Source organism: Marmota flaviventris, chromosome 13, assembly GCF_047511675.1.
Source record: "Marmota flaviventris isolate mMarFla1 chromosome 13, mMarFla1.hap1, whole genome shotgun sequence".
NCBI lineage: Eukaryota > Metazoa > Chordata > Mammalia > Rodentia > Sciuridae > Marmota > Marmota flaviventris.
The window spans coordinates 21,209,500-21,236,010 of NC_092510.1; the positions used below are offsets into that span (position 1 = coordinate 21,209,500).

A 26,511-nucleotide genomic window follows, 5' to 3' on the forward strand; every position below is an offset into this window, starting at 1 on the left:
TCGCCGCCCCCTCCCAGTGCGCGTGAACTAAGCAGACTTTAGATCTCGCGAGACGCTTTCCCCCTCCCCTCCCCTCGGCTAGTCAGTGCGCGAACGAGAAAGGAGGAGGGCGCTCCAGGCGACAGCACTGCAGTCGCCATTATTCTCTGTTTCTCTGCTGCACCGACCTCGACGATTTGCCTGCATTTCACTTGTTTGGGGCCCATAGGTAATTGGAATTACTGGGACTTGGGTTTTATGGGTTCGGGCGGGGGTATGGCATCTCTGAAAGGCTGCGTTGACGTTTTCCAAGCTTGGGCTTTCTCGGGCCCGTGGCCTTACAGCCTGAAGGGAGGCGCCGGCGGGAGGCGCAGTTTTCGCCTCTTCTGTTGCCTTGATTGATGCATCTCTGGGCCAATCGCTTCGTCCTCGCACCACCGCTGAAGCCCGAGTAGCCAATTGGGCGCGACGGCGGGGTGGGAGGGCGTGAGAAGGCGGAGGAGGGGGCCTGCGCCTGTTCTCTGTCTAGCTGTGACCGTCTGAGGCGGCGCGGCCGTGAGGGGACGGCAGATTCGCGCGGTGAGGAGTGGGGCTGAGAGGGCAGCGCGTGGGGTGAGGGTCGTAGCGCAGTTTTTCCGCTTGAGGGAGGCGTTCTAGGGCTGCTTGGTGGTTGGCCGCTTCTCTTAGGGGAAACGTTGACCGGCTTCCCCTCCCCCACCTCCGCCATTTCTCTGAGTGTCTATCTGCTGTTGCGTTGTGGTACTAGAGCCTTTGAGGGGCTCGTGAGGCATGTGTCTGTGGGATAAGGTGTACTTTTGGAATATTGGGAACTGGGCGCATTTTATAGGGGGAAGAAAAGCCGGTGGGCGGGTGTCCGAGGCGGTGGGGACGCCTCGGCGCCGCTTTCTTTGTGTGGGGCGCGCCTCACTTGTGACTCTCGGGACTCGAGGTCGGAGCTGGAGCGGGACGTGGAATGGTCGGGGCTGCTTCCGTTGCTTTGTCTTCCCGGTCGGTCGGGGGGAGGGTGCGGGGGACGAGATCTCGGGACCGCGTGGTGGGTGGGGGAGGGGGTCCGCTCTCGGCTCCGCCTAGTAGCACGTAGTCGCCATTACGCGGGCCGCCATTTCCTGTCGGATCCGGGTGAGGAGAGGTGCGGCGCTTCTACTTGAACTGGCTTTTTCAAGTTTTAACTTGGCTGTTGCCCGTCCGGGTGTTGGGAGGTGGGATTAGGAAGGCAAGGCATGTTTGCGCTCGGCTGGTCGAGCAAATACGGAACGAATTTCTGAGACTTGAGAAATGGTTACAGGACCTGAAGGATGAATCGCGCGCGGCAGCGTTGTCTTTACTGAAAGACGCTCTTGGGGTCCCCCCCCCCCCCATTAAGTCTGCTTTCTAAATCGTCTACTTGCCCTGGGAATTGAACTGACGGGCTGAAGGGATGTCGTTTCAGTTGGTCGTTAGGAGAGTGATACATCAACAAACGTTTTGGTAGAATAGGAGGCATAAATGTTGTGACTTTCAGCCCCGTGTTTCTAGCCACTGGTTGGGGGGAGGCACATGTCTCGTCTACCGGTCTTTTCGACATTGTGGCAGTATAATTTTTAGTTTTTTACTGATGATACATTTTTACGTAATTTTTAGCCTAATTTAATATTCTGGTAGTCATGGTGTTAGTTCAAGAACTCCACTAGCTTTGTTGAATAATAGTGGTAGTTTGAGTATGATCTTTAATCAACGTTTTAGAATTTATCCTCCACTAGATTGATCTCGTTAGATATGGTTTACATTTGCATGTGTAAACTTTCCAGATTTCAGGGAATAGTGTTTCAAGTCGACGTAGAAACCTAAAAGCAGTTTGAAATTTTAATGTCTTTTGTAATTATTAATGTTTGGTAGGCAAAATTGAGGCCACAGAGTTAGGCTTTTTTAGGCTTTAATGAAAGTACAGAATGAAACGAGTTGCTATGGTGAGGGACAATTCCCTGGTTACAAATTATTGTTTTTTCTTTTTTGGAACAATTGAGATTCCTTGGATTTTTAGACCCAAAAATGAAGAGTGCGTCTAGAAATAGGTAGTTTGTCATATTCGAGTCAGTGTTGTGATCAGAAATTACTATTCGGTAATATAAAAGAAGAAAAACTGATTTGTGTTGGTTTTTATAGGCTACTGCAGCAGTAGTGTGTCAGTTATTGGTCCTGCCCAGAACACTACAGTTTTGCTCTGCAAGGAAATATAATAACTGGTATGTTGTAGAAGCAAAGCTCTGTTTTTTAAAGAGTATAATCTGGCAAGATGAACAGCTTGTTTTCCAGACAGCCACATATGTACTAGGTTTCTTTATTTTTCAACAGATTGGTGTGTCCATTTAATACAAGAAAATGGAAACTGAACAGCCAGAGGAAACCTTCCCCAACACTGAAACCAATGGTGAATTTGGTGAGAAGACATTTTGTTTAGTTATTTTCCTATTCTGTTAATTTTAATGTCGTTTATAATTAACAGTTAAATGTGTTCTTGGTACCTCTTATATAAATTTTGTATCAGTTATGACTTTGCTTTTATTGATGAGCAAGAAGTTTCCATGCGTTTTGTAACTTCTAAAATCTCCCAAGAATCTTGGCTTGTGTTAACTTCTGAAGGAAGCATAGACTATGTAGTAGTGCCTTATAGTGCTTTTTCTAGAAGAATGCCTTCTTTGAAATCTGAATTTTAATTTCTAGGTAAGCGCCCTGCAGAAGATATGGAAGAGGAGCAAGCTTTTAAAAGATCTAGAAACACTGATGAGATGGTTGAATTACGAATTCTGCTTCAGAGCAAGGTATGAACTTTTATTCTTGAAAATTTGAATGGATCAAGGTAAATTCTGGTGAAGCTTCACAACTTTATGATGAAGAATAAAGTGTTCAATTTTGTGATTACAATTAATTGCAGCGAAAGCATTTGCTGCGGTGAACAATTACAGGTCCGACTACTTTAGTGGGAAGGGGAAGGTATGATTCCTTAAAACCTTAATGTTTGTAGCACATACAGAATCTTTGTTTCCATGTTGTCATCCACCTCTGTGATTGATTTTGATATCTGATAGGTTTCTAGTCCTATCTCAAATATATTGGATATGCTTTAGTTAAACTCAGAAGTCACAGGTAGAGATTATTTTTAAAGGTAGGCCAAATAATTTTTATTTCTTTTACATCTTTTCCAGAATGCTGGGGCAGTGATTGGGAAAGGAGGCAAGAATATTAAGGCTCTCCGGACAGACGTAAGTATAGATTTAAATTACTGAACAAACAGATTCAGTTTATGTGTTTCTAGAATTTTTAAAGGTTTACATCTTAGAAGTCACAATGTAGCTACAAGCCATTTGTAAAAATTAATTACATAGATGATTTCAAGGTTTGCTGTTCCTGTTTTATACAAGCTCAGATTGAGCAGGGTGAAAGGTTTACCTAAACCTTTTCACTTTCTAATAAGATTCCACCAAATTACTCACTCACAAGATAACATAGTGACAGAGTGTAAAAGCCCTTGATTGCACCATTTCCCATGTGCATGACAATATTACCCAAAACCATCATAGGTGGCTGATTGAACCCAGAACTTTTTCTTTTCCCTTTTTTTTAAAACACCCATCTGTTCTTTAACAGCTTGCACATGGAGCACCAAGATTTTAATGTTGAGGTTGCATGATCTAAATATGGATAAAGAACACTTATAATCAGGAAACCTTTGTCAATGCCTATGAATCGAGTATTCATATTTTATAGTGGGTTGACTCTTGTGATTAGACACATTTAAGTATTGGCAGCATCAGAAGTTAGTGTATTTATAGGACTTGGCTACACCAAAATTTCTGGATTTTTTTTTTTCTCATAGTGTACACATTTCTGAATGTTTTTCTTGCTAAAATTGAGGCAAATAACTTTGTGTTGAGTACTTATTTGACAGTATTTCATTTCTCTTCTTGGTCGCAGATCTTTGTATGTTCCTCTTGATACTGTAAACTGAACTTGAAATTTTGTTTAGAATTTTACATACCTGCCTTTTAAGATCTAGGAATGCGTTTTAAAACCTCAGGAAAAGAGTCTTTTATTAGTTGGGATTTTTGGTGTGGGAATTTTTGTTTTGTCTTTTATAAACCTCTCTCCTCTTAATCCAGATGTTCTGGTATTATCTGGGTTATTAAATTCCCCATTTTCCTCAGGAATTTCAGTAAACTTTGAGTCATGACAGGTTTTGTGTCTACCCTCATGAGCCAGCCTGCTACTGAAGCATCGTTTGTTTAAAAAAAAAAAAAAAAAGCCTAGAACCATCATTTAAGATCCTTAAATGTTAAGCCACGGTCAGATATAGAGAAGTCCATTATTGTGTTAGTCTTCAGAACAACTTAAGCTTGTTTCATTAATTGAGAGTATGAGTATAGTTTGTATTAAATTAAAATTTATTGCTTTTCCCCCTTTTCCCTCTCCTTGTTTTTTTGGCCATATATCTCCGTTGCCCATGTACTGGATCGACTTACCCCTGCGTTGCCCACCATGACGTTGGCCCATCCGCCCCTGAACGCCCATGTGAAAACCCTGGTTGGCTATGCCCAAAAATGTGCTCGTTGCCAAACGGGTACCATACTTGACAACTTCTGATTGAATGCCCATGCCCAATGCCAACATCCACGAACGCCAATGACCAATGCAGTACAATGCCAGTGTTTCAGTCCCAGACAGCAGTGGCCCCGAGCGGTATGTCCCAACAGTTTATGCCTCACTGCCTGATTAGAAAGAGAGAAATGTATTTTATTACCTGCCTTTATATAATTAAATAGTATCCCCTTTAGACGGTGTATTGTTTTTCAAGTTTCTGTCTTATTTTCCCCATTAAGTCTTTTTGTCACTGAACTTTTACCGTGAGTTGCCCACCCAAACGATCCACTAATTTTATTTCGATGGAAGGAGCACAGCTTCAAGTGTTGCATATTTGCTGCATTGTAAATCAAATTGTTACCAAAATAGTCTCTCGCTCTGTCTTTGTGGCCCACCTTGCTTCCCAACATTGCCTGTTCATAATTTTTTCTGATGAAATGCTAACTCTGGTTCACTTTCCTTCACTTCTCATTTGTGTTGTCTTTGTTTTGTCTTGCATTTGTATTTGTTTTCTTGCAGAGCCCATTAGTGATCTAATTTCTAACTGGTATCCATAACCTTATTCCAGATACAATGTTCACCACTTGCATATTCCCCCACTTTGCCTAAGAGAAGGTGTGCCAGTTTTACCAATGTAACAGCGAGGGTATCCTTAACTTGGTGGCGGGGAACATAAATATTCAACTCTGCTTCAGTTCTGGTCAATATATTGCCCACTTAATCTGAGCCCTTCCAAAAGCCCATTCTCTCTGTCTCTCTGCCTCTCTGCAAGTCTCCTAATATTGTTATCATGTCTGTATTGGGCATAAATAAAATGCATGTGAAAAATCTAAATAGGTTACTTTAAATGGGGAATATTAAATAATTGTTACTTCTTTAAAAGTTTGTATGACTATTGGTGACAAGCACAGAACTCATTTTTCTTTTCCACCTTTTTTGTACTATCTGGTATTTGTGATGTTTGACAGCATATTGAGTATCAGTGCTGATATTGAAACAATCGGAGAAATTCTGAAGAAAATCATCCCTACCTTGGAAGAGGTAGGCTCATTTTTTTTTTTTTTTTTAAGATGTATTTGGCAATTACTAGGGGGATTATTTAAAGAATGTTTTATTGGGACATAATGGAAAAGGGAAAGAAAGTGGATATAATGAGTTTGTAGCAGCAATATCTTGGAACCTGCTGTATCATGCACAGCATTACTATATATGAAATACTTAAAGATTCAAGCTGGCCACTCTTATAAAGATGAAAAACTTGTGGTTGCGCATTGCCATGGGTTTAGCATATTTTAAAGGATTTAGTCTTAAAGGAAGTGTTTTATGATTATAAAGACATTGGGGACATCATGAAAAGGAATTATTTGTGTTTAACTAGAATGTTAAAATTTTGTGTAATTTATTTAATAAGTATGTAGAGAAGTATAGTCTTACTGTTAGATAAGCAATTTTTCATTATTTAATATAGAGCAAGATGTTATAGTAGCTTTACCAATATATGCGACAATAGCCTGATCACGCTAGACACTTAACCTATTACTCTTATTTTTCTACTTTCAGGGCCTGCAGTTGCCATCACCCACTGCAACCAGCCAGCTCCCGCTCGAATCTGATGCTGTGGAATGCTTAAATGTATGTCATAGTGCCATTGAACCCCACTGAAGTATGGAGCCTGGCCCATAGGATCAATTTTATTTTAACATAGTGTGCTTTTCCCATCTCTACAGAAAAAGGCTTAAAAACATGATACGTGAATGGTCTTACAACTCACTGTTGACCCTGCTCCATGCTGCAGTGGGAATTAACTACATTTGCAAAGTGCTTTGCAGTCATTTTTATTATGGTGTTATTTGAATGTTATAATAATTTTGTGGTAACAGCGACATGCTAAATGGCTGCAGTGTGGGTATGGTGTTGCAGGACCTGAAAATAAAATAGTTTTTTAAGGTGGTGCAGAATGTCCTTTTTGGGCCTGGCTATTGAGGATAATAAGCACATAACTGGTAAAGTTATTGAAATATAAATTCAGGTTGCTCACTGCAACAGTAAATTGTGCTTATAGCTGATAAGTGTGTTTTGGGGAATTATTGAGATGAGTCTGAAATTTTGTAATTCTCCCTCCGCAGTACCAGCACTATAAAGGAAGCGACTTTGACTGCGAGTTGAGACTGTTGATTCATCAGAGTCTGGCAGGAGGAATTATTGGGGTCAAAGGTGCTAAAATCAAAGAACTTCGAGAGGTAAAGGCATTACTTTGTTTTTATCTATTGCTATTTAAAATAACAGCTTTGGCAGTTCTACATGCACCTCCTGTCCATTTTTACTTTATTACCAAAATCCTACAATAATTGGTCACATTTTAATACTGGGAGGAATTACTGAATTCAAATGCAAATTAATGAATCTAGGAAGCTTTTTCAGTGTTTTATTTCTTAACTGTTTTTTCTCTTTGTAAATTTGCTTTAGAACACTCAGACAACAATCAAGCTTTTCCAGGAATGCTGCCCTCATTCCACTGACAGAGTCGTTCTTATTGGAGGAAAGCCTGATAGGGTTGTAGAGTGCATAAAGATCATCCTTGATCTTATATCTGAGGTATTTTCAGAACAATTTTTGTTTACATTCAATTCATGAAATGATTTCTTTTTACAAATATAGTTCAGAATGTTTGGATTGATAGTCTTTATTTGCCCTTTCCCTAGCAGTTTTTTCCACTATTAAATGGATTTGGTCTTGAAGTAGCACCCTATAGTGCTACTTGTACTAGATTGCATGCTTTCTGTTCCATGTTCCTCACCTTAGAATGGATTATACTCATGCCCAAGATAGTGGGTCTCACAATCCCCCCGGGTTAGTCATTATCTTTGCCTAAGTGTTCCTATTCTTGTAAAAAGTACTACCTCCTAGTAAAAATAGTTTGTTGAAGAAGGGTTGATATGAACCACAGCTGTTTTCTTCATCTGTAAGGTTGTTATATTTTTGTTTTTAGTCTCCCATCAAAGGACGTGCACAGCCTTATGATCCTAATTTTTATGATGAAACATACGATTATGGTGGTTTTACGATGATGTTTGATGACCGCCGTGGCCGTCCAGTGGGATTTCCCATGCGGGGAAGAGGTGGTTTCGACAGAATGCCACCTGGTAGGGGTGGGCGTCCCATGCCTCCCTCTAGAAGAGACTATGATGATATGAGCCCTCGTCGAGGACCCCCACCTCCTCCTCCTGGTCGAGGTGGCCGGGGTGGAAGCAGAGCTCGGAATCTTCCTCTTCCTCCACCACCACCACCTAGAGGAGGGTAAGTTTTGTTTTGTGCATTTGCAGATTAACATACAATAGCTTCAATTGGGTTAGATGGGGTGGGTTTTGATTTGTGTGGTCTTTATAAACAGATTATAAACATGATTGTTTGCAGAGATTTAATGGCCTATGACAGAAGAGGAAGACCTGGAGATCGCTACGATGGCATGGTAAGAACTTTTCTATTGATTTGTAAGGGTCTTAAAAATCAAAATTATAATCTTTTATGAAAATACTAGTAATTTTAAAATGTTCTTAAAACATCTCAGTAAACACTGAGACAGTGTTTGTTGCTGGAATATTAAGACTTAATCGAATCTACTGACCCCAAATATCTAATTGCTGCCCACTGTCTGGTTTAGTTATGAAAAATAGTTGGACATATAAAAACAGTAACTGACAAATATAAGTTGTCAATCTTTATCTTCTAACAGGTTGGTTTCAGTGCTGATGAAACTTGGGACTCTGCAATAGATACATGGAGCCCATCAGAATGGCAGATGGCTTATGAACCACAGGTTGAGTATCAGAATTAGTGTGTTAGTAGTAATCTAAGGTACCTTACCTACTCACCAGTAAATTTTTATTTTCACTCTTAAAATTTTTTTGTTGTTTCCTGGCATATCATGTACCTGAATCTTTTTATTACTTTTCTGAGGGTTGTCTTCTGAAAGTTTACTTATTGGAAGTAAATTAGGGAGAACATGGGAGGGCTTTGATTTTCAAATCAAGGGATTTTTGAGTATTAATGAGTTGTTTTGATGACAAAGTAATGTGTCTATTTCTTCTTTTCTATTTTTAGGGTGGCTCTGGATATGGTAAGTTTTCTCCTTTATGAAATCAAACATTATTTCATACTTTTAAAGTGAACTTAATACTCATTATTTAAATCAGATTATTCCTATGCAGGGGGTCGTGGCTCATATGGTGATCTTGGTGGACCTATTATTACAACACAAGTAACTATTCCCAAAGATGTAAGTATCTCTACTTAAGGAAAATTTTAATGAATAGTTTTTTGTGATCGTTACTTATTTCGTTCCGTAAGTTTACGTTACAAGTTGTAAGGGCTTCCGTGAGATGTCACTTAGCAGTTTTGAGTATTGTCAAGTAGATACTCAGTGCCCATTAATTTTTAAAAGGGTTTTGAACCTGTAATTAACTTATGTTATATGAATACATCTTAAATCCACACTTTGATTAGCTTAAGGGAAGGGGCGTTTGAACAAATTAATAGGTACAAAATATAAGTAGTAAGTGTACCTTTAAGATGTCATAAATACTGTATTTAAAAATCTTTTCAGTTGGCTGGATCTATTATTGGCAAAGGTGGTCAGCGGATTAAGCAAATCCGTCATGAGTCCGGAGCCTCGATCAAAATTGATGAGCCTTTAGAAGGATCCGAAGATCGGATCATTACCATTACAGGAACACAGGACCAGATACAGAATGCACAGTATTTGCTGCAGAACAGGTCAGTTTGAGTTTAGCTTTTTGTTGACTTATGCATACTAAAAACTTTAAAAGCTTTTCTTCTCAATTGTTTTTCTTTTAGAAACCATGGTGTTTCAGTCAGTTGGGGACCTACTAAACATTCTAATAGCTTTGCCTTAATTTTCTTCTGCTTTCTTACTAAAAAACGAAGACATTCAGTACTAATCTTGCTGGAAGAAGCCTTAACCAAGCAAACTTCTCATTTCTCTGGTGAAAACTGCTGCCAAAACCACTTGTTATAAATTATACAGAGCCTGTAGAAAATGTAGAAGCTTCATTGGATGTTGGCCTAGTTCTGTGTGGAAGACTAGTGATTTTGTTGTTTTTAGATAACTAAATTGACAACAAATCACAGTCTGCCATATGGCACAGGCCACCTCTACAGGACAAATGATTGGTGCTGTAAAATGCAGCATTTCCCACCTTACTGGCATTTCTTTTGTCTTTTCTACCAAATATTAACGACTTTCAATTTCATTTTCTTAATTCTGCTCTACTAATGTCTGATTTACTATTAATCATTTTTCTTGAACTTTTACATTGCTTTAAAGTCTTCTAGTTGTAATGGACATGTTTTTTTAATTTAGCATTGAATTGTCTTAATGTTGATTAAGATGTTACGAACAAAAATTCTAATTCGTACTTTTTTTTCTTTTCTTTTATAGTGTGAAGCAGTATGCAGATGTTGAAGGATTCTAATGCAAGATATTTTTTCTTTTTTATAGTGTGAAGCAGTATTCTGGAAAGTTTTTCTAAGACTAGTGAAGAACTGAAGGAGTCCTGCATCTTTTTTTTTTTATCTGCTTCTGTTTAAAAAGCCAACATTCCTCTGCTTCATAGGTGTTCTGCATTTGAGGTGTAGTGAAATCTTTGCTGTTCACCAGATGTAATGTTTTAGTTCCTTACAAACAGGGTTGGGGGGGGGAAGGGCGTGCAAAAACTAACATTGAAATTTTGAAACAGCAGCAGAGTGAGTGAATTTTATTTTTTGTTCATTGTTGGTGGTTTAAAAAAAAATCCCCCCATGTAATTATTGTGAGCACCTTGCTTTGTGGTCACTGTAAACATTTTGGGGGGTGGGACAGGGAGGAAAGTAACAATAGTCCACATGTCCCTGGCATCTGTTCAGAGCAGTGTGCAGAATGTAATGCTCTTTTGTAAGAAACGTTTTATGATTTTTAAAATAAATTTAGTGAACCTATTTTTGGTGGTCTTTTTTTTTTTTTAAAGACATTTTTCAATGGTGGCTGAATTTCCCAATCCACCCCTGAACTAAACACTAAGTTTGATTTTCAGCTCCTCTTTGGATATAAATGCATCTCTTGGATATAGACAGAATATATTGGCAAATTTGGTTTTGGTGATTTCTTGATGGTTTGAAAGTCCATTGCTTGGGAAGAGATTCCATCATACACATACTCATGCTTATAATAAGCTGGGGATTGTTTTTGTTTTTTTGCAAATGCTTGCCCCTACTTTTCAACAATTTTCTGTTAGTTGTGAAGAACCAAGGTGGGGAGCAATACTACAAATTGATATAAGTATATATCAGATGCCTGGTTGGCAGCAAGTTTTATTAATCGATAACATTTGGTTATGGAAGTGGCTAATGCAGAATAAATTCTGATTATTTTTCTTAGATAATTTCTCAACTATAGACTTTAAATTGTCAACCTGCTAGTGTCTATTAGTTAAACTTTGTAAAAAATATATATATACACACTTGTTTTTCCATTGTATGCAAATTGAAAGAAAAGATGTATCATTTCTCTGTTGTATGTTGGATTATGTAGGAAATGTTTGTGAACAATTCAAAAAAAATGAAAAAAAAAGTTCCTGTGGATGTTTTGTGTAGTGTCTTGGCATTTGTATTGATAGTCCAAAATTCATTTCCAAATAAAACTCCCATGATGCTAGATTTGATGTGTACCGGAATGAGAAGGTTGATTGACATTGTAAAATCTGTTGAAGCATTCCTCTTGTAGGGAAATGAAATAACAGTAATCTTAAATTTTATATATAATATATATATATGTGTGTGTGTGTGTTACATATATATATATATACAAATATAAAATGTGTTTTGTGTATGTGAAGTACTTTTCGGGAGTTTATAAGTTAAACTTGGTGTAGGGGTGATAGGTAAAATTCTAGTAGTTGAGCTTCCATTTTGTTTAAGCCTAAGAGTGCAATTCTGCCTGCTTTAAATATCTTAGAAAAATTCTAGTTTAATGTTTGAGAACATTGGAGATAATGTAGAGTAACTGCAGTTCCTGATTCACATATCACTAAAATACCTATAAGCCTTCACTTGCTTGGCATGTGCAAGACCTTGGGTTCTATCGCCAGCACTGCAAAATTTTTTTTTTTAAAAAAGGCTGGGGTGGGAGGAAATGGTGACTCTGGTAGAATAATACCAAAAATAGTACTGTGAGATGGAGTTTAAAAAAATCCCAGTATTTCAAATCCAACATCTAGGGCTCCAGGTGGATGCAGTGGCACAGGCCTGCAATGCTAACACCTCAGGAGGCTGAAGCAGGAGGACAGCAAGTTCCAGGCCAGCCTCAACAACTTATTGAGACCCTGTCTCAAAACAGGACTGGAGATGTAGCTCAGTGGTATAAGCACCTTTGGGTTCAGTCTCCAGAAAAAGGAAAAAAAAAAGTGAACCCCAAATTGTTTTTTTGTTTTGTACTGGGGAGTGAGTTGTCCAGAGGTGCTTTATCACAGAGCTACATCCCCAATCCTTTTTTTTTTTTTTTTCCTTTTCCTCCTTATATTAAGACAGGGTCAGGGCTAGGGTTGTGGCTCAGTGGTAGAGCTCTCACCTAGCACAGGCGAGGCCCTGGGTTTGATCCTCAGCACCCCATAAAAATATTGTATCCAACTACAACTAAAAAATGTCTTACAAAAAAAACAGGGTCTTACTAAATTGCAGAGGATCTTAGTTGCTGAGACTGACTTTGAACATGCCATCCTCCTGCCTCAGCCTCCCAAGGAGCTGGGATTATAAGGCATGTGCCACTGTCCCTGTCTGGGATCCAAAATTCTGCTGCTGACTGCTCCTTTCAGCAGCTGAACAAATGTAGACCTTGTCAGAGCCTGTGTACACAAATGGACATAATTTATCCAACCAGGCCTCAACATTTGCAGTTAGAGAAGAAATTTGATGTAAGGAAAAGGAGATGACTAGAGAAAGCCTAGACAGTATAAATTTGTATTTACAATGGAGAGAATCTGAGTTGAGGTGATTATGTGTACAAATACACATTGGGAAATAAGATGTCACTGGGCACATGTCTGTAGTTCCATTAACTGGGGAGGCTGAGGCAGGAATATCATAAATTTGAGATCAGTCTTAGCAATTTAGCAAGACTGTCTCAAAAAGGATGGAGATGTAGCTCAGTGGTAAAGCAACCCTGGGTTCGATACCTGGTACCAAAATAAATTAAAAATGCCAATGTTTCATGGAGATGGGTTCCCCTCTTTGCAAACCGAGTAACAGACACCATCAACAGGATTATATATTAGTATGCCACTACCTTATGACTTCAAACTTCTCTAATCCCTACCTCACTTTTTGTCTAGAATCCATGAGAATTTCCCGTCTTCTCACCCAATAGTTTATCCTCCATTTTTTCCCTGGTCCTTCAAATTCATATTCATCTCCAAATTCCCAAATTTATTAAGTGTGAGGGAAATAAAAGTTATAGTCACCAAAACCTTTCAAAATTGTTTCAGAATTGGACTTGGCCCAAGAAACTCAGGAGGGTCAGGCAGGAGGACTGGAGGATGTCAAGTTCAGGGAAGTTTAGCAAGACACCCTATCTCAGAATAAAAAATAAAAAGGGCTTGGGGCTGTGGGGCTGGGTTTGTGGATCAGAGACAGCATTTGCCTCACATGTGAGGCACTGGGTTCAATCCTCAGCACCATATTAACATAAATAAAGATATTGTGTCCTATAACAAAAAAAAAATTTAAAGGGGGGGCTTTGGGCTGTAGCATAGTGGAAGGGTGTACCTGGCTGGGCTCAATCCCCAGTATGTATGTATGAATGAATAAATAAATAAATAAATGGAATAGTTGTGTTATATTAGGCAGGACTTTTTTTAAAAAAAAAAATACATGACAACAGTGGAATGCATTACAATCCTTATTATACATATAGAGCATAATTTTTCGTATCTAAGCATGAACATTTACGTCAATTTATGCCATTATATATGTACTTTTTTTCATTACAATTCTTAATACATATATATACCACAATTTTTCATATCTCTGTATATAAGGTATGTTGACACCAATTCAAGTCTTCATACATGTACTTTGTATAATGATGACCATCATATTCCACCATCCTTGCTAATCCCTTTCCCCTTCCCTTTCCCTCCCACCCTAGGCAGGACGTTTTTTGAAAGTATATGTATGAGAGCAAAACTGTTTGAATGCCAAAGGGATGAATTACAATTTTATTAAAAATATAGCATCAGTTTCTCACACGTTTTTCTGTGGAATTTTTCTTTTCCCGTTGCATGAAAGAGAGCAATCCTAGTCCTTGAAGGGCCTCTACTACCCAAAAGGTAAAGACATAGGTTTGGCCAATCAGTCTCTTTTTCCAATCTTGCAGAATGATGCAAGCAAGTTGTAATAATTACAGTATTTTTCAGCAGCTCTACTATGAGAGAACTTCAAGCAGTTACTGTTTTCAATAGTCTAAAACTGCTTGGTTTCTGTTTTTGAGTCTGGTTGTCCTGCCCTTTCTTCCACCCTGTGAACTTTTCATAACTGTTCAAATGATTTTTTGTTTAGTATATTTCTTTCTCTCTCATTCTCCCTCCCTGCACCCTTTCTCTCCCTTTTTCCCCTCTTTCCTTCCTGGCTGCCATGAATGGAGTAGCAATCCTCTGTCACATCCTCCACCATGCTGTTCTCCCTCACCTTGGGCCCAGAAGAATTAACTCAAGACCACTATAGTCAGAAATTCATGGTCAGAACTTCTGAAACCATGAGCCAAAATACATTTTTTCTCCTTTAAGTTGTTCTTATAGGGAGGGTATTTTGGTCACAGTGATAAAAAGGTAACACAAGGGAAGCAAATTAGTTGTGTCCTATAATGTTACTTTTCTAAATAACTCCATCTACATATAAGAGAAACTACACTTTCTCCTCTAACAGTGTCTATTGTCCATCCATAGCTCTAGCAAACTTTTTTTTTTTTTTTTTTTTTTTTTTCTTTTGGTACTGGGGATTGAACCAAGAGGCACTTAACTACTGAGCCACATCCCCAGCCCTTTTTTGTATTTTATCTAGAGACAGGGTCTTACTGAATTGCTTAGAGCCTCACTAAACTGCTGAGTCTGGCTTTGAACTTGAGATCCTCCTGCCTCAGCCTCCCTAACTGCTGGGATTTTAGGCGTGTGCCACTGTGCCTCGCCTCTAACCAACCTTTACAACTTTTCCTCAACAATACCTCATAAACCCTCTATTTCTTTAGTTACCTGCCATAGCCTATTCATTACAGAAAACTGAAGATATAGCAACAATTGTTGCCAAGAGCTTGACATTTAATTTAGCTCCTGAGAATGATGGTTCTCTTTTTTTAAAATTGTTTTTTAGTTATTGATGGACCTTTATTTTATTTTTATGTGGTGCTGAGGATTGAACCCAGTGCCTCACACATGCTAGGCAAGCACTCTACCACTGTGCTACAATCCCAGCCCAATGATGGTTCTCTTGATGACTGTAATAATCTAATTTGGGTACTATTTGGGAGGGGGGAAATGTGATAGAAACACAGAATCATACTTCTTTGTTAACCTTTAAAATGCAAGTTTAGAGATTACTTAGAGGATTACTTCAATCCAGTGCTGTGGCACACACCAATAATCTCAGCTAATGTGGTAGGTCGAGAAGGAAGGAGAATCACAAAAATCGAGGCCAGCCTGGATAATGAGACCCTATCTCAAAACCAAAAAGGGCTGAGCCGGGTTAATCACCAGGTTAATTTGGATCATCATTAAATTGACTCCTATATCTGTTAATGAAGAGGTTGTTTTTGTTTTGCTGCTGTTGATGTTTTTCTTTTTCTTTTTTTTTTTTTTTTTCCTTACATGGAGATTTAATCCAGGGGCCTTGTACCAGAGCTACATCCCCGGCCCTTTTTTTATTTTGAGACAGGGTCTTGCTAAACTTCTGAGGCTCGGCTTGAGTTTGCAATCCTCTTGTCTCAGCCTCCCGAGAAACTGAGATTACAGGTGTGCAACAACGAGCCCAGCTAATAAAGTTCAAAGGTAATACTTTTTTCATTTATTAATGTCTCCTCAGTAAACTTTTTTTGGGGGGTGCTGGGGATGAACCCAGGGCCTTGTGCATGCAAGGCAAGCACTCTACCAACTGAGCTATATCCCCAGCCCTATGTCTCCTCAGTAGGGCCATTGATAGTTATTACTAGAATGGTATTGGTAATGGACTCATATAATGCCCTTCACTTGGGAAGACTGATTAACCAAGCGTTGAGCCTCAGCCATAATCATTGCTGGGATGGCGGCAGATTACCGAAACCATCCAGCTTCATTTGCAAAACGGGAATCACTACAGCCGCTCTGTCATTACCCCGACGAGATTGAGATTTAGTAATTAAGCACAGGCATAAAACGTTAACAATTTAATACATTTGTGTCCTCATCTGTTTTCCCAAGCCTTCCAACTAATCCTAAATGTTTATCAGGCCTCCAAATAGGCCAGGAATTCAGTAAAAGAAGGGAGCCCCCTGCCTAGGGATTGGGAAAAGGGAACCGCAGCTCCGTATCGAACGAACTGGGGATGACTGGGTCCAGGTAAGTCAGATCGACTGCTTGTCGCAGCCAAGGAACCGAGATGCGGGGTGGCGCCGAGGGCATCTCACCCAGATTTTGACCCACAGGGAAAAAAATGGGGCGGGAGCCAGGTGAGAGCAACGCGGTACAACAGTTGGAGTAAACGCTACCCGAAAGGGCGGCGAACCCCAGCGTTCGTGTCCCACCCAGCTAAAGCGGGTGTGGAAGGAGGCACAAAATGGCGGAGCCTCACGTCCGAGGGTGGGCGACACCCTGCCGGCGTGCGACGTACCCTTCCAGACGGTTTCCGCACCTTCAGAACCGGAAGCGAGGCCTGGGCGCGCGCCCGAGCGAAAGTAAGTGGGGCCACTTTCCCGGAAGTGCCTGTGGCCTCTACCCTGCGCCTGGCCTCACGGTTTCCACGGTTCCTTGTCTTGAGAGTGCTAGGGGAGGGAACCTGCAACTGGTCTGCTCGCAGTTCTCCTTGCCACTCTCGGGGAGGGCGGGACCCAGGACTTTGTCCTCTGTAGAGGGGGAAGAGTTTGGCTGACCCAAAGTCCAAAGCGTCATTCCCAGTAGTAAAGGAGAGGGACGGAATGGACGTCCTCCTAACTCCTAGAGAGTCCGCTAGATTTATTGCAGAAAATAGTCAGGATGTGTTCATTGATAGCGAAGGCGTGCGGAGGGTGGCCGAACTGCTGCTTGCCAAGGCCTCGGGGCCGGAGTTACGCGTGGAAGGGTGGAAAACTCTTCACGAGCTGAACCCCAGGGCCGCCGATGAGGCCGCGGTCAACTGGGTGTTTGTGGTAGACACGCTCAACTTCTCCTTTTGGTCGGAGCGGGATGAGCACAAGTGTCTGGTAACGTACAAGGGGAAGACCTACAGTGGGTACTGGTCCCTGTGCGCCGCAGTTAACAGAGCCCTGGACGAAGGTTGGTGTCCTGCTCGCGGTTGGACCCGGCAGCCTTTGAGGTTTTAGTTCTCTGGGACGGGGGTGGGGGGTTCAGGGGCGGGTGTCAAGGAGCGGGTTGGGTGTTAGAATTATATGTTAGGGCGATCTTGAAGTTCTTCCTTGCTAGTCTCTCTGCTTAATATAAAAGCAAGAGAAGAAGCATATTCAATGGAAAATAACATGCTTTTAGTATCTCACCATAGGAAAAAGAATGCCACTTTAGTGACACCTGAAGAACAAAGGGACAGATATTATGAAACGTAGTCAAAATGCATGTGATGTTACATTGCAATAGTTAGAAATGGGGAATAAGTAGTAGAAAATGAAGGTTTTGCTTTTGATTGCTATTTTATGCACTTCTAATGCATTTCTGCAGCACTTGGTTTTACATAATTGCATGTTATAAAACCAAGGGTCTGCTGAATTCTCAAAGCATGACATTGTTCCTCTGATTTTTTTTTTAATATTTTCTCTCTAAAGGAATACCAATAACTAGTGCCTCCTACTATGCCACAGTGACCCTGGATCAGGTTCAGCATATATTTCGTTCCGACACAGATGTATCCATGCCTTTGATAGAAGAGAGGCATCGGATTCTCAATGAAACCGGGAAAATTCTACTGGAAAAGTTTGGAGGCTCTTTTATTAATTGTATCAGAAAAAGTGAAAAAAGTGCACAGAAGTTAATGCACTTGGTGGTTGAAAATTTTCCTTCATATAGAGATGTGACTCAGTTTGAGGTGTGTTTTTGTTTGTTTGTTTGTTTGTTTGTTTAGCATTTAAGAAGTTTTAATAGTTCTCTCAGTATTAATTCTTTTTCTTCCAGAATTCATTTTAAGAATAAAAGCTTACACCAGGTGTGGTGGTAAACGCCTGAAATCACAGCAACTGGAGAGGCTGAGGCAGGAGGATGGTAATGAAACCTGTCTCGAATAAAAAAAATTTAAAAAAGGACTGGTGATGTAGCTCAGTGGTAAAGTGTCCCTGGGTTCAATCCCCAGTAAAACAAACAAACAAACAATTTCTTGCAAAGTTCAGTGTATATATATATAGTATGTATTTTCTTTTTCATACACAGTATGCTTTCACAATATTATTTGTTTATTGTACAAAAAGTTAATTTTTTTTTTAAATGCTGGGGATTGAACACCAGGGATGCTTAACCACTGAGCCACAGCCCTTTTTATTTTTTATTTTGAGAGAGGGTCTTGCTAAATCTTTTAGGGCCTCATTAAATTGCTGAGGCTGGCCTTGAACTTGTGATCCTCCTGCCAAGCCACTGGGATTACAGGTGTACACCACCATGTCCAGCCAAGATTTTTTAAATTGCAGGTCACACACACACATACAAAACTAGAAAAAACTTAAGCAAGAATCTTTAGATGGGTGTTTGGGATAGGAACATACCAGATTAGGGATTCAAATGCCAGCAGCATTCAGCCTCTCATCTTTGCCTCTGTTAACTCCATGTATCTATAGACTAACTTTCTCCATGCAGTGAAAAAACTAAAGGTTAATGTCTTTGCATTATTTGCATCTTATTTCTTTGGCCACTGGACAGAAAGAAGGAGAGAGATACTTTTTCTCCATGCCAATTCTAAAACTCCTGGACAAAAACTGATTGAACTGGCACAGATTATGACCAGCTCAGTACTGCTGCTGGGAATGGATGGGGCAGAGAGGCAGTTCCTAGAACAGAGTCTGTAGGCCACTGCTGAATTCCATTCTGTTTTATTTTGATAATGCAAAGGTTACTTTGAAATTCATCTTTGTCTTCAAAGTATGTCATTTCAGAAATTATGAATCAAGTTCCTTGGTCCATCATTGAGGCTAATTATGATGAACAGTATGTAAAAGAAATCCATCTGCCAGTCATGTGGCTGGTAATCCATGTATTCCAAAATCAACATGGTTGTAGTATAGCAAGGATCAGGATTAAAAATTAACATGACTTTAGGATGGAATGAATTGAGAGCACTGTGTAGTTTGTTTACTTACAAGTTGTCTTTTTTGTTTTGTGGCGAAAGGTGAATTTTTTTTTTAAATATTTTTTTAGTTGTAGATGAACATACAGTATCTTTACTTATTTTTACATGATACAGAGGATTGAACCCAGTGCCTCACGCATGTGAGGCAAGTGCTTTACCACTGAGCTACAGCCCCAGCCCCATGTGAATTATTTTTGTAGAGTTTCTATTTCATTTACCAAGAAGTTGATTAATTTTAAGGCAGATGCATTTTATTTATTTATTTTAAAGAGAGAATTTTTAAATATTTTTATTTTTTAGTTTTCGGTGGACCCAACATCTTTATTTTATTTTTATGTGGTGCTGAGGATCGAACCCAGCGCCCTGCGCATGCCAGGCAAGTGCGCTACCGCTTGAGCCACATCCCCAGCCCAAGGCAGATGCATTTTAAAATGAATATTGACACAGGAACCATTTCTCATGAGTGCTCATAAGGTTTTACGAAAAATTTCCCAAGTGTAACAACAACAAACACACTGAAGAATTCTTGCTGGGCATGGTGGTGCACACCTGTAATCCCAGTGATCAGGAGGCTGAGGCGGGAAGATCACAAGTTCCAAGCCAGCAAGTGAATAAAAAATAAAAAGGATCAGGGTTTTGGGCTCTGAGGTAAAGCATCTCTGGGTTCAATCCCAAGTACCCCTCCCCCATAAGAAAAAGTTAACATGAATTATGTTGCAATCAGATACAGACACACACACACACATATTTAAACTAAAGTTTTAAACTTTTCAAAAAACTATCTACATGTTAAAAATAATAACTAGTTGGGGTCAGGTGATGTGGCTCATGCCTGTAACCTGAATTACTCAGGAGGCTCAGGCAGAAGGATCACAAGTAAAGGCCAGCTTGGGCAATTTAGTGAGAACTCATCTTAAAAAAATAAGAAGGGCTTGAATGTAATGTGATAAAGTAACACTGGGGTCAATTTCCAGTACTAAAAAAAAAAACAAAAAACGTTGAATTATAGTGAAACTAAAATATGCATATGAAGTAATGTTATTGAAAAAGAATACCAAATAGTACCGGGATTACATAATTTATATTTTATGTTCTTTGAAATAGGAAGCAAATTTTGAGTAAGAGAGATAACTATGTTAGATTCTTTTGTTTTCTATAAATTCTTTTATATATTTATTTATTTATTTAATTAATTTTTATGTGGTGCTGAGGTTTGAACCCAGTTCCTCATGCATGCTAGGTAAAAACTGTACCACTGAGCCACAATCCCTGTCCTGTTTTCTATAAATTCTAAAAGCAAGACTATTCTGCTCTTGAAGAAACAACTTTTTTCTTTTGGGGGTGCGGGTACTGAGGATTGAACTCAGGGGAACTCGACCACTGATACACATCCCCAGCCCTATTTTGTAATTTTATTTAGAGACAGCATCTCTTAAGTATCACTAAGCACTGAATTGCTCAGTGCCTCACGAAATTGCTGAGGCTGGCTTTGAACTCGAAATCCTCCTGCTTCAGCCTCCCAAGCCACTGGGATTACAGGTGTGCGCCACTGCACCCGGCTTCTTCTTCTTCTTCTTCTTTTTTTTTTTTTTTGATATTGGGGATTGAACTTAGGAGCACTTTATCATTCAGCTAGCTACATTCATAGCCTTTTTTTATTTTTTAAGTTATTTATTTATTTTTTTGAGATGGGGGTGTCACTCGATTGCTTAGGGCCTCACTAAATTTCTGAGATTGACCTCAAACTTGTGATCCTCCTGCTTTAGCCTCCCAAGTTGCTGGGATTACAGGTGTGTACCATGGCACCTGGCACATGTGTCTTTTTAAAAATAGCATTTATAAGAGCTGGGATTTGGGCTCAGAGGTAGAGTGCTCACCTAGCACGCATGAGGCACTGGGTTCGATCCTCAGCACCACATAAAAATAAAATAAAGATATGTGTCCACCTATAACTAAAAAATAAATATTTAAAAAAATAGCATTTATAAAGCTTTCAGATGCCCTGGTAACATTTATATCTTCTCCATTCATCAGGGGAAAAGAATTTCTTTTTATAAACGAGCCCAAATCCTTGTGGCAGACACATGGAGTGTGTTGGAAGGAAAAGGAGATGGCTTCTTTAAGGATATCTCCAGTATCACTATGTTTGCTGACTATAGATTACCTCAGATTCTTGTTTACCTTGGAGCCCTGAAATACTCTAATGAACTACTGAAGAAGCTTCTTAAAGGTTTGCAACTTTAGCTCATTATTTGTTATTCTATACATTGTTGTTAAATCTGTTTAGTTTCTTTCACAAAAAAACTCTACTTAAAAAAAAAGGCACTATTGTTAAAAATATATGTGAAGAAAAATGTAAGGGCAATTGAAATATAGGAAAAATGGCTCTTCTTGTTTATACTATGAAGTGTGGATATTGTTGAAAATTGTGCTATTGGAACATTACAAGAGCCTAATAAAATAAACCTAAATTTATGGTACAAGGAGATATACAGTATAGGTGTAATATTTGAGGAGCATTAATTTAGCTGAAGAGGACACTGCATATTAATATAAAGGGTGGAATGAGAGATAGGTAATATTTACAGAACTTTGAGTCAGAAGGCTGTAACATCATCCCCACTGATTTATCTTTATCTTGCACAAATGACTCCCTTCTCTACTCTTGTCTATTCAACATTACTGGATATTTTTTTCCCCCTTTGGAGACATGGTCTCACTAAGTTGCCAAGACTGGCCTCAAACTTGCAATCCTCAGTCTCCCAAGTAGCTGTTTTGTTTTTGTGGTGCTGGGGATTGAACCCAGGGCCTTGCACATTCGAGGCAAGTGCTCTATCAACTGAGCTATATCCCCCATCCCCAGATATAATTTTTGATATCAAGACTGGGGACATAGCCAGACATGGTGAGTCATGTCTGAAATCTTAGCTACTTGGGAGGCTGAGACAAAAAGGTGGCAACTTAGCCTGGCCAACTTAGCCAGATCCTGTCTCTGAATTTAAATTAAAAAAAAAAAAGGGGGGGGCTGGGAATGTGGCTCAGTGATTGAGTGTCCCTGAATTCAATCCTCAGTACCAAAAAAAAAAAAAAAAGACTGGGGCTATTATTGTATATAAAATAGGTAAATTGTGTTGAAGTTTGTGTAAAAATTATTTTAAAACAAACAATACATTTCTTTGAGCCGTGCTTGGTGGTGCACATTTGTAATCCTGCTGCTTTGGGAGACTAAATAACAGAATAACAGAAATGTTCTGGAGGCCAGCAATCTAAAATTAAGGTGTTGGCATGACCTTCCTCCTTCTAAAGATTCTTAGGAATCTTCCTTGCCTCTCCCCAGCTTTTGGTGAATGACAGGGCTTCATGTATATTGTAAAACTCTGTGCAAGATTGCAGATTGGTGGCCAGAAGCCAAATATAGCCTGTAGGTGTATTTTGTTTGGCCTGAACAGTACTTTAGGCAGTTTACAATGTCTGATCCCCTTAGGCATTTGAGTTGATGAACTGTACTGTATTCTCAGTGGCAGCCAATGCCCACCCTTCAGAATTAGATATATCCTGGAGATAGGTACTGAATAGACTGGGGGTCTTACGTAAGATTGTAGCTCCATATTCAGGCAGAGCTAACTCAAGGATCCCGAATCCAAACAACAGTGATGATTTTCTATGCTCAGGTTAACAACTTTGATATCCTGCATTTTTCCTGATGCACCTATGATGTCCCCAAGACAGTATTCAGCCAGCTAAGGGAGAAAGATCCTGTTTATTGGGCCACAGAGTCTTTCAAAATTTGAAATAGTATTTTTTTCCCTGGTAACCCACTTTTAAATCCTTTAAAAATAATAATAACAATAAATTAATAATAACCACAAATAATTATTAATTTAATAATCTATAATTATTTATATAATTAATAATTGTTAAATGATCTAATAATTATCAAATTATTAAATAATTAACAATTTAATTTATTATTTGTGGTTACTAATAACTTAATAATATGTTACTAATAAATCAATAATTATAAATAAATAATCATTTTTTATTTTTTATTTGTTGATTTATTATTATTTGTGGTGCTGGGGATGGAACTCTGGGCTACATGCATGCTAGGCAAGCTTTCTACCAACTGAGCTATATTCCCAACCCCTAAAAAAAATCAGACTTGTTTTCATCTTTTCTCTTTCCTTTTATTCTTTCCTGTTCTCTCTTTTTTTTTTTGCTGTCATATTTTATTTTATTGATTGATTGATTGATAGATAGATAGATACCGGGAATTGAACTCAGGAGCACTCAACCACTGAGCCATATCCCCAGCCCTCTTTTGTATTTCATTTAGAGACAGGGTCTCACCGAGTTGCTTAAGCACCTCACTTTTGCTGCGGCTGGCTTTGAACTCATGATCCTCCTGCCTCAACCTCCCAAGCTGCTGGGATTACAGGCGTGTGCCACTGAGCCCGGCTTGCTGTCATATTTTTAAATTTAGAATTATTTCATCTTCAATAACAAATGTTTATTTAGGGAGCAAGTATGTGCAAGGTGCTTGCTATTCTAGGTCCTGGGAATATTGAGAGAAACAAGCCATCCAGTCCTTGTGAAATATAAATTTGTAATTTTGCACTAATGTCTGAGTTTAGAAAATATTTTTTTTCTCTCCATTTTTTTAACCCTTGCAGGAGAAATGCTTTCATATGGGGATAAGCAGGAGGTGGAAATCAGAGGGTGCTCCCTGTGGTGTGTTGAATTGATCCGGGATTGTCTTCTGGAACTTATTGAAAAAAAGGGTGAAAAGCCTAATGGAGAGATCAATTCCATTCTTCTGGATTTTTACTTATGGGACTATGCCCGTGACCATAGGGAAGATATGAAAGGAATTCCATTTCATCGTACACGGTGCATATATTATTGACCCTAAGCAAACTGATCCAAAGAAAACTGCATTTTTATATTATATAATTATTTGTACAATTTTGCTTTGATGTTAAGAGAAGGTTGTAAAGGTTATGGAGACAAGAAAATTGATTATCCCATCTCACTTAAAATTTTTTTCCTTATCTGGGCATGATGGTACACACTTGTGATTCTAGCAATGTGAGAAGCTGAGGCAAGCAGACCCAAGTTTAAGGCCAGCCTCAGCCTCTTAGCAAGACCCTGTCTCAAAATAAAATTTAAAAAAATTTAAAGGGCTGGGGTGAAGCTCAGTGGTAGAGTGCTTCTAGGTTCAGTTCCTTAGTACCAAAATACATAAATAAATGATAAATAAAAACTTTTGCTTTTTTTTGTACCAGGGATTGAACCAAGAACACTTACCCACTGAGCCACATCCTCAGCCCTTTTTTATATTTTTTTCAGAGACGAGCCCTTGCTAAGTGGCTGAGGCTGGCTTTGAATTTGAGATCCTCCTGCCTTACCCTCCCTAGCTACTGAGGTTAGAGGTGTGCATCACTGCGCCTGGCTTTGTGCCTGCTTAGTTTTGACAATATTTTCTCTTTCTGTGCTCATATGGTTGACAGAAATAATAGAGGAACTTAAATACTTTCTTTAAATTCTAGATTTTAAAAATGTAATCATGCCTTATAGTGTGATTAATCTTTAGTAATAATATTCTCTTCATTCAATTGATGATAGCTTTTTTCAACTTGCAGTAATTTTTTCTCTCCTTTTTTTTTTTTTTTTTTTTGTACTAGCGATTAAACCCAGGGGTACTTTACCACTGACTATATCCCCAGGACTTTTTATTTTTTATTTTGAGACAGGGTCTTACTAATTTGCTGAGGCTGGCCTCACACCTGTGATATTCCTGCCTCAGCCTCCCGAATTGTTGGGATTACAAGGTATATGCCATCACACCTGACTAACACATATAATTATAAAAGGTTTACAATAAGTTATCACTTCCCTGTTGCAGAACTCAAAGTACCTACTAAGCACTTATTTCCCATTTCTGCTACCACCTTCCTTCTAAGAGATCTTGATTTTGTGAAATATCTACAGTAATTCTGCTGAGAGCCACGGCCGAGTCTGTATGGCCCCTGGCATTTTGCCAACAGTATTGATTGACAGGTGAGGCATTACTATCCGCCTCTGCCGCAACTTTTGAGTTCTCGCACTATTTTGGAGTTCTCGTGGGGATTTCCCGGGATTCCCCGAGAGTTCCCATTGGTTGGGGAAGTGCAGGAGGAGGGATTTCCGGGAGAGATATTTCCGGCTGGGGGTTCCTGGACGAGCCACGTGGTGTTGGGAGGATTCCCCGGGAGCTGTGTGAAGTGTTTTCCTGCAGTTCAAAAATAAAGTTTGTTCCTGCTTCAGTGGCTCGTGATTTGTGCCCAGCCAGACTGCGGCAATTGGTGGCCCGTACAGGGAACATCTGAAGCTTCGGGGCAAGTGAAATTGCTTGCCCCTAAGGGAAGGCGAGAGAATGGGTGACCATTTTAAAAAACAATGTGTTCTTGTTTTGATTTGTTTTGTGTTTGTTTCAAGCTGCCTATCCCTAGAATTTTCTCAGGCAGATTGGGAAAAATGGTTGGCTCAAGGTTTGAAGTTGTTCGCCCCTGAGGAAGAGATAGAAATAGACCACAAATGCACATATCAAGAAAATAGGAAAATTGATACAACGATTTTTTGTTCCGTTTTTGTTTCATTCTGTTTCGGTTTTGTTTTGTGTTATCTTATTGGGTTGCGTTATCTTTATAACAGATTAGAAATTAGTAAAAAACAAACTGAAAGAGTGTTAAGTAAATTGTTAGAGGTTCAGACCATGGAGAAAGACATTTTAGATCAAGCAAAAGAGAAGGTCTCTCAAGCTAGTCAGACAGAGGAAGAAAATTTAAAGGAAGAAAGCTTAGAGGAGAAACAGCTATTAGGGAAAAAGCTACAACAGGAGGCTGCTACTAACACCGTTCTATCACCAGAGGGCGTAATTCAACCAACAGCTCCCCCTTGGAGATAGCTGAGTGGCCCTCAAACCCCGTAGTTGATAGATGGGATCTTGAGACAGGACCTCAAAGATTAGCATGCCCTGTACTTGAGCAGGCAGGAGAGCAGCGAATTCACCATGCTTTAGATTTCAAAACAGTGAAGCAGTTAAAGGAGGCTGTAACAACCTATGGTCCTCAAGCACCGTTCACTGTAAGCATGGTCGAATCCATTTCCAACTTGGACATGACGCCAGCAGATTGGGCTAGTATGTGTAAATCTGTGCTAAATGGAGGACAATATTTGTTATGGAAGGTTGCCAATGAGGAATTTTGCAGGGAGACAGCTAGGTGAAATGCAGCAGCCGGTTACCCTCAAAGAAATCTAGATATGTTGTAAGGAAAAGGACCTTATGAGGGTCAATGGCAACAA

General features: G+C 39.4%; 2 protein-coding genes across 9 annotated transcripts; both read left to right on the forward strand.

Annotated features, from left to right (window-relative positions):
* The first annotated feature begins 80 nt into the window (after nt 1-80).
* Hnrnpk (heterogeneous nuclear ribonucleoprotein K) lies at nt 81-11,325 on the forward strand. Of its 7 annotated transcripts, none has more exons than XM_027955635.3 (17): nt 82-208; nt 2,143-2,222; nt 2,332-2,416; nt 2,701-2,798; nt 3,183-3,239; nt 4,670-4,713; nt 5,583-5,655; nt 6,175-6,246; nt 6,741-6,854; nt 7,081-7,209; nt 7,604-7,911; nt 8,029-8,083; nt 8,348-8,431; nt 8,716-8,731; nt 8,808-8,890; nt 9,218-9,387; nt 10,073-11,325. In XM_027955635.3, the coding sequence occupies exons 3-17, from the start codon at nt 2,359-2,361 to the stop codon at nt 10,104-10,106; spliced, it is 1,395 nt and encodes a 464-aa protein (XP_027811436.1). In that variant the 5' UTR covers nt 82-208; nt 2,143-2,222; nt 2,332-2,358; the 3' UTR covers nt 10,107-11,325. The 7 variants fall into 7 exon arrangements, with proteins under 7 accessions (XP_027811445.1, XP_027811436.1, XP_027811433.1 ...); XM_027955634.3 differs by lacking the exon at nt 82-208 and adding an exon at nt 483-558; XM_027955632.2 differs by lacking the exon at nt 2,143-2,222.
* Nucleotides 11,326-16,195: 4,870 nt separating this feature from the next.
* Qng1 (Q-nucleotide N-glycosylase 1) lies at nt 16,196-25,472 on the forward strand. 2 transcript variants are annotated; one of them, XM_071600531.1, is made up of 4 exons: nt 16,196-16,582; nt 17,660-17,919; nt 21,202-21,397; nt 23,841-25,472. In XM_071600531.1, the coding sequence occupies exons 1-4, from the start codon at nt 16,465-16,467 to the stop codon at nt 24,071-24,073; spliced, it is 807 nt and encodes a 268-aa protein (XP_071456632.1). In that variant the 5' UTR covers nt 16,196-16,464; the 3' UTR covers nt 24,074-25,472. The 2 variants fall into 2 exon arrangements, with proteins under 2 accessions (XP_071456632.1, XP_027811418.1); XM_027955617.3 differs by lacking the exon at nt 16,196-16,582 and adding an exon at nt 16,604-17,159.
* The last annotated feature ends 1,039 nt before the right edge of the window (nt 25,473-26,511 follow it).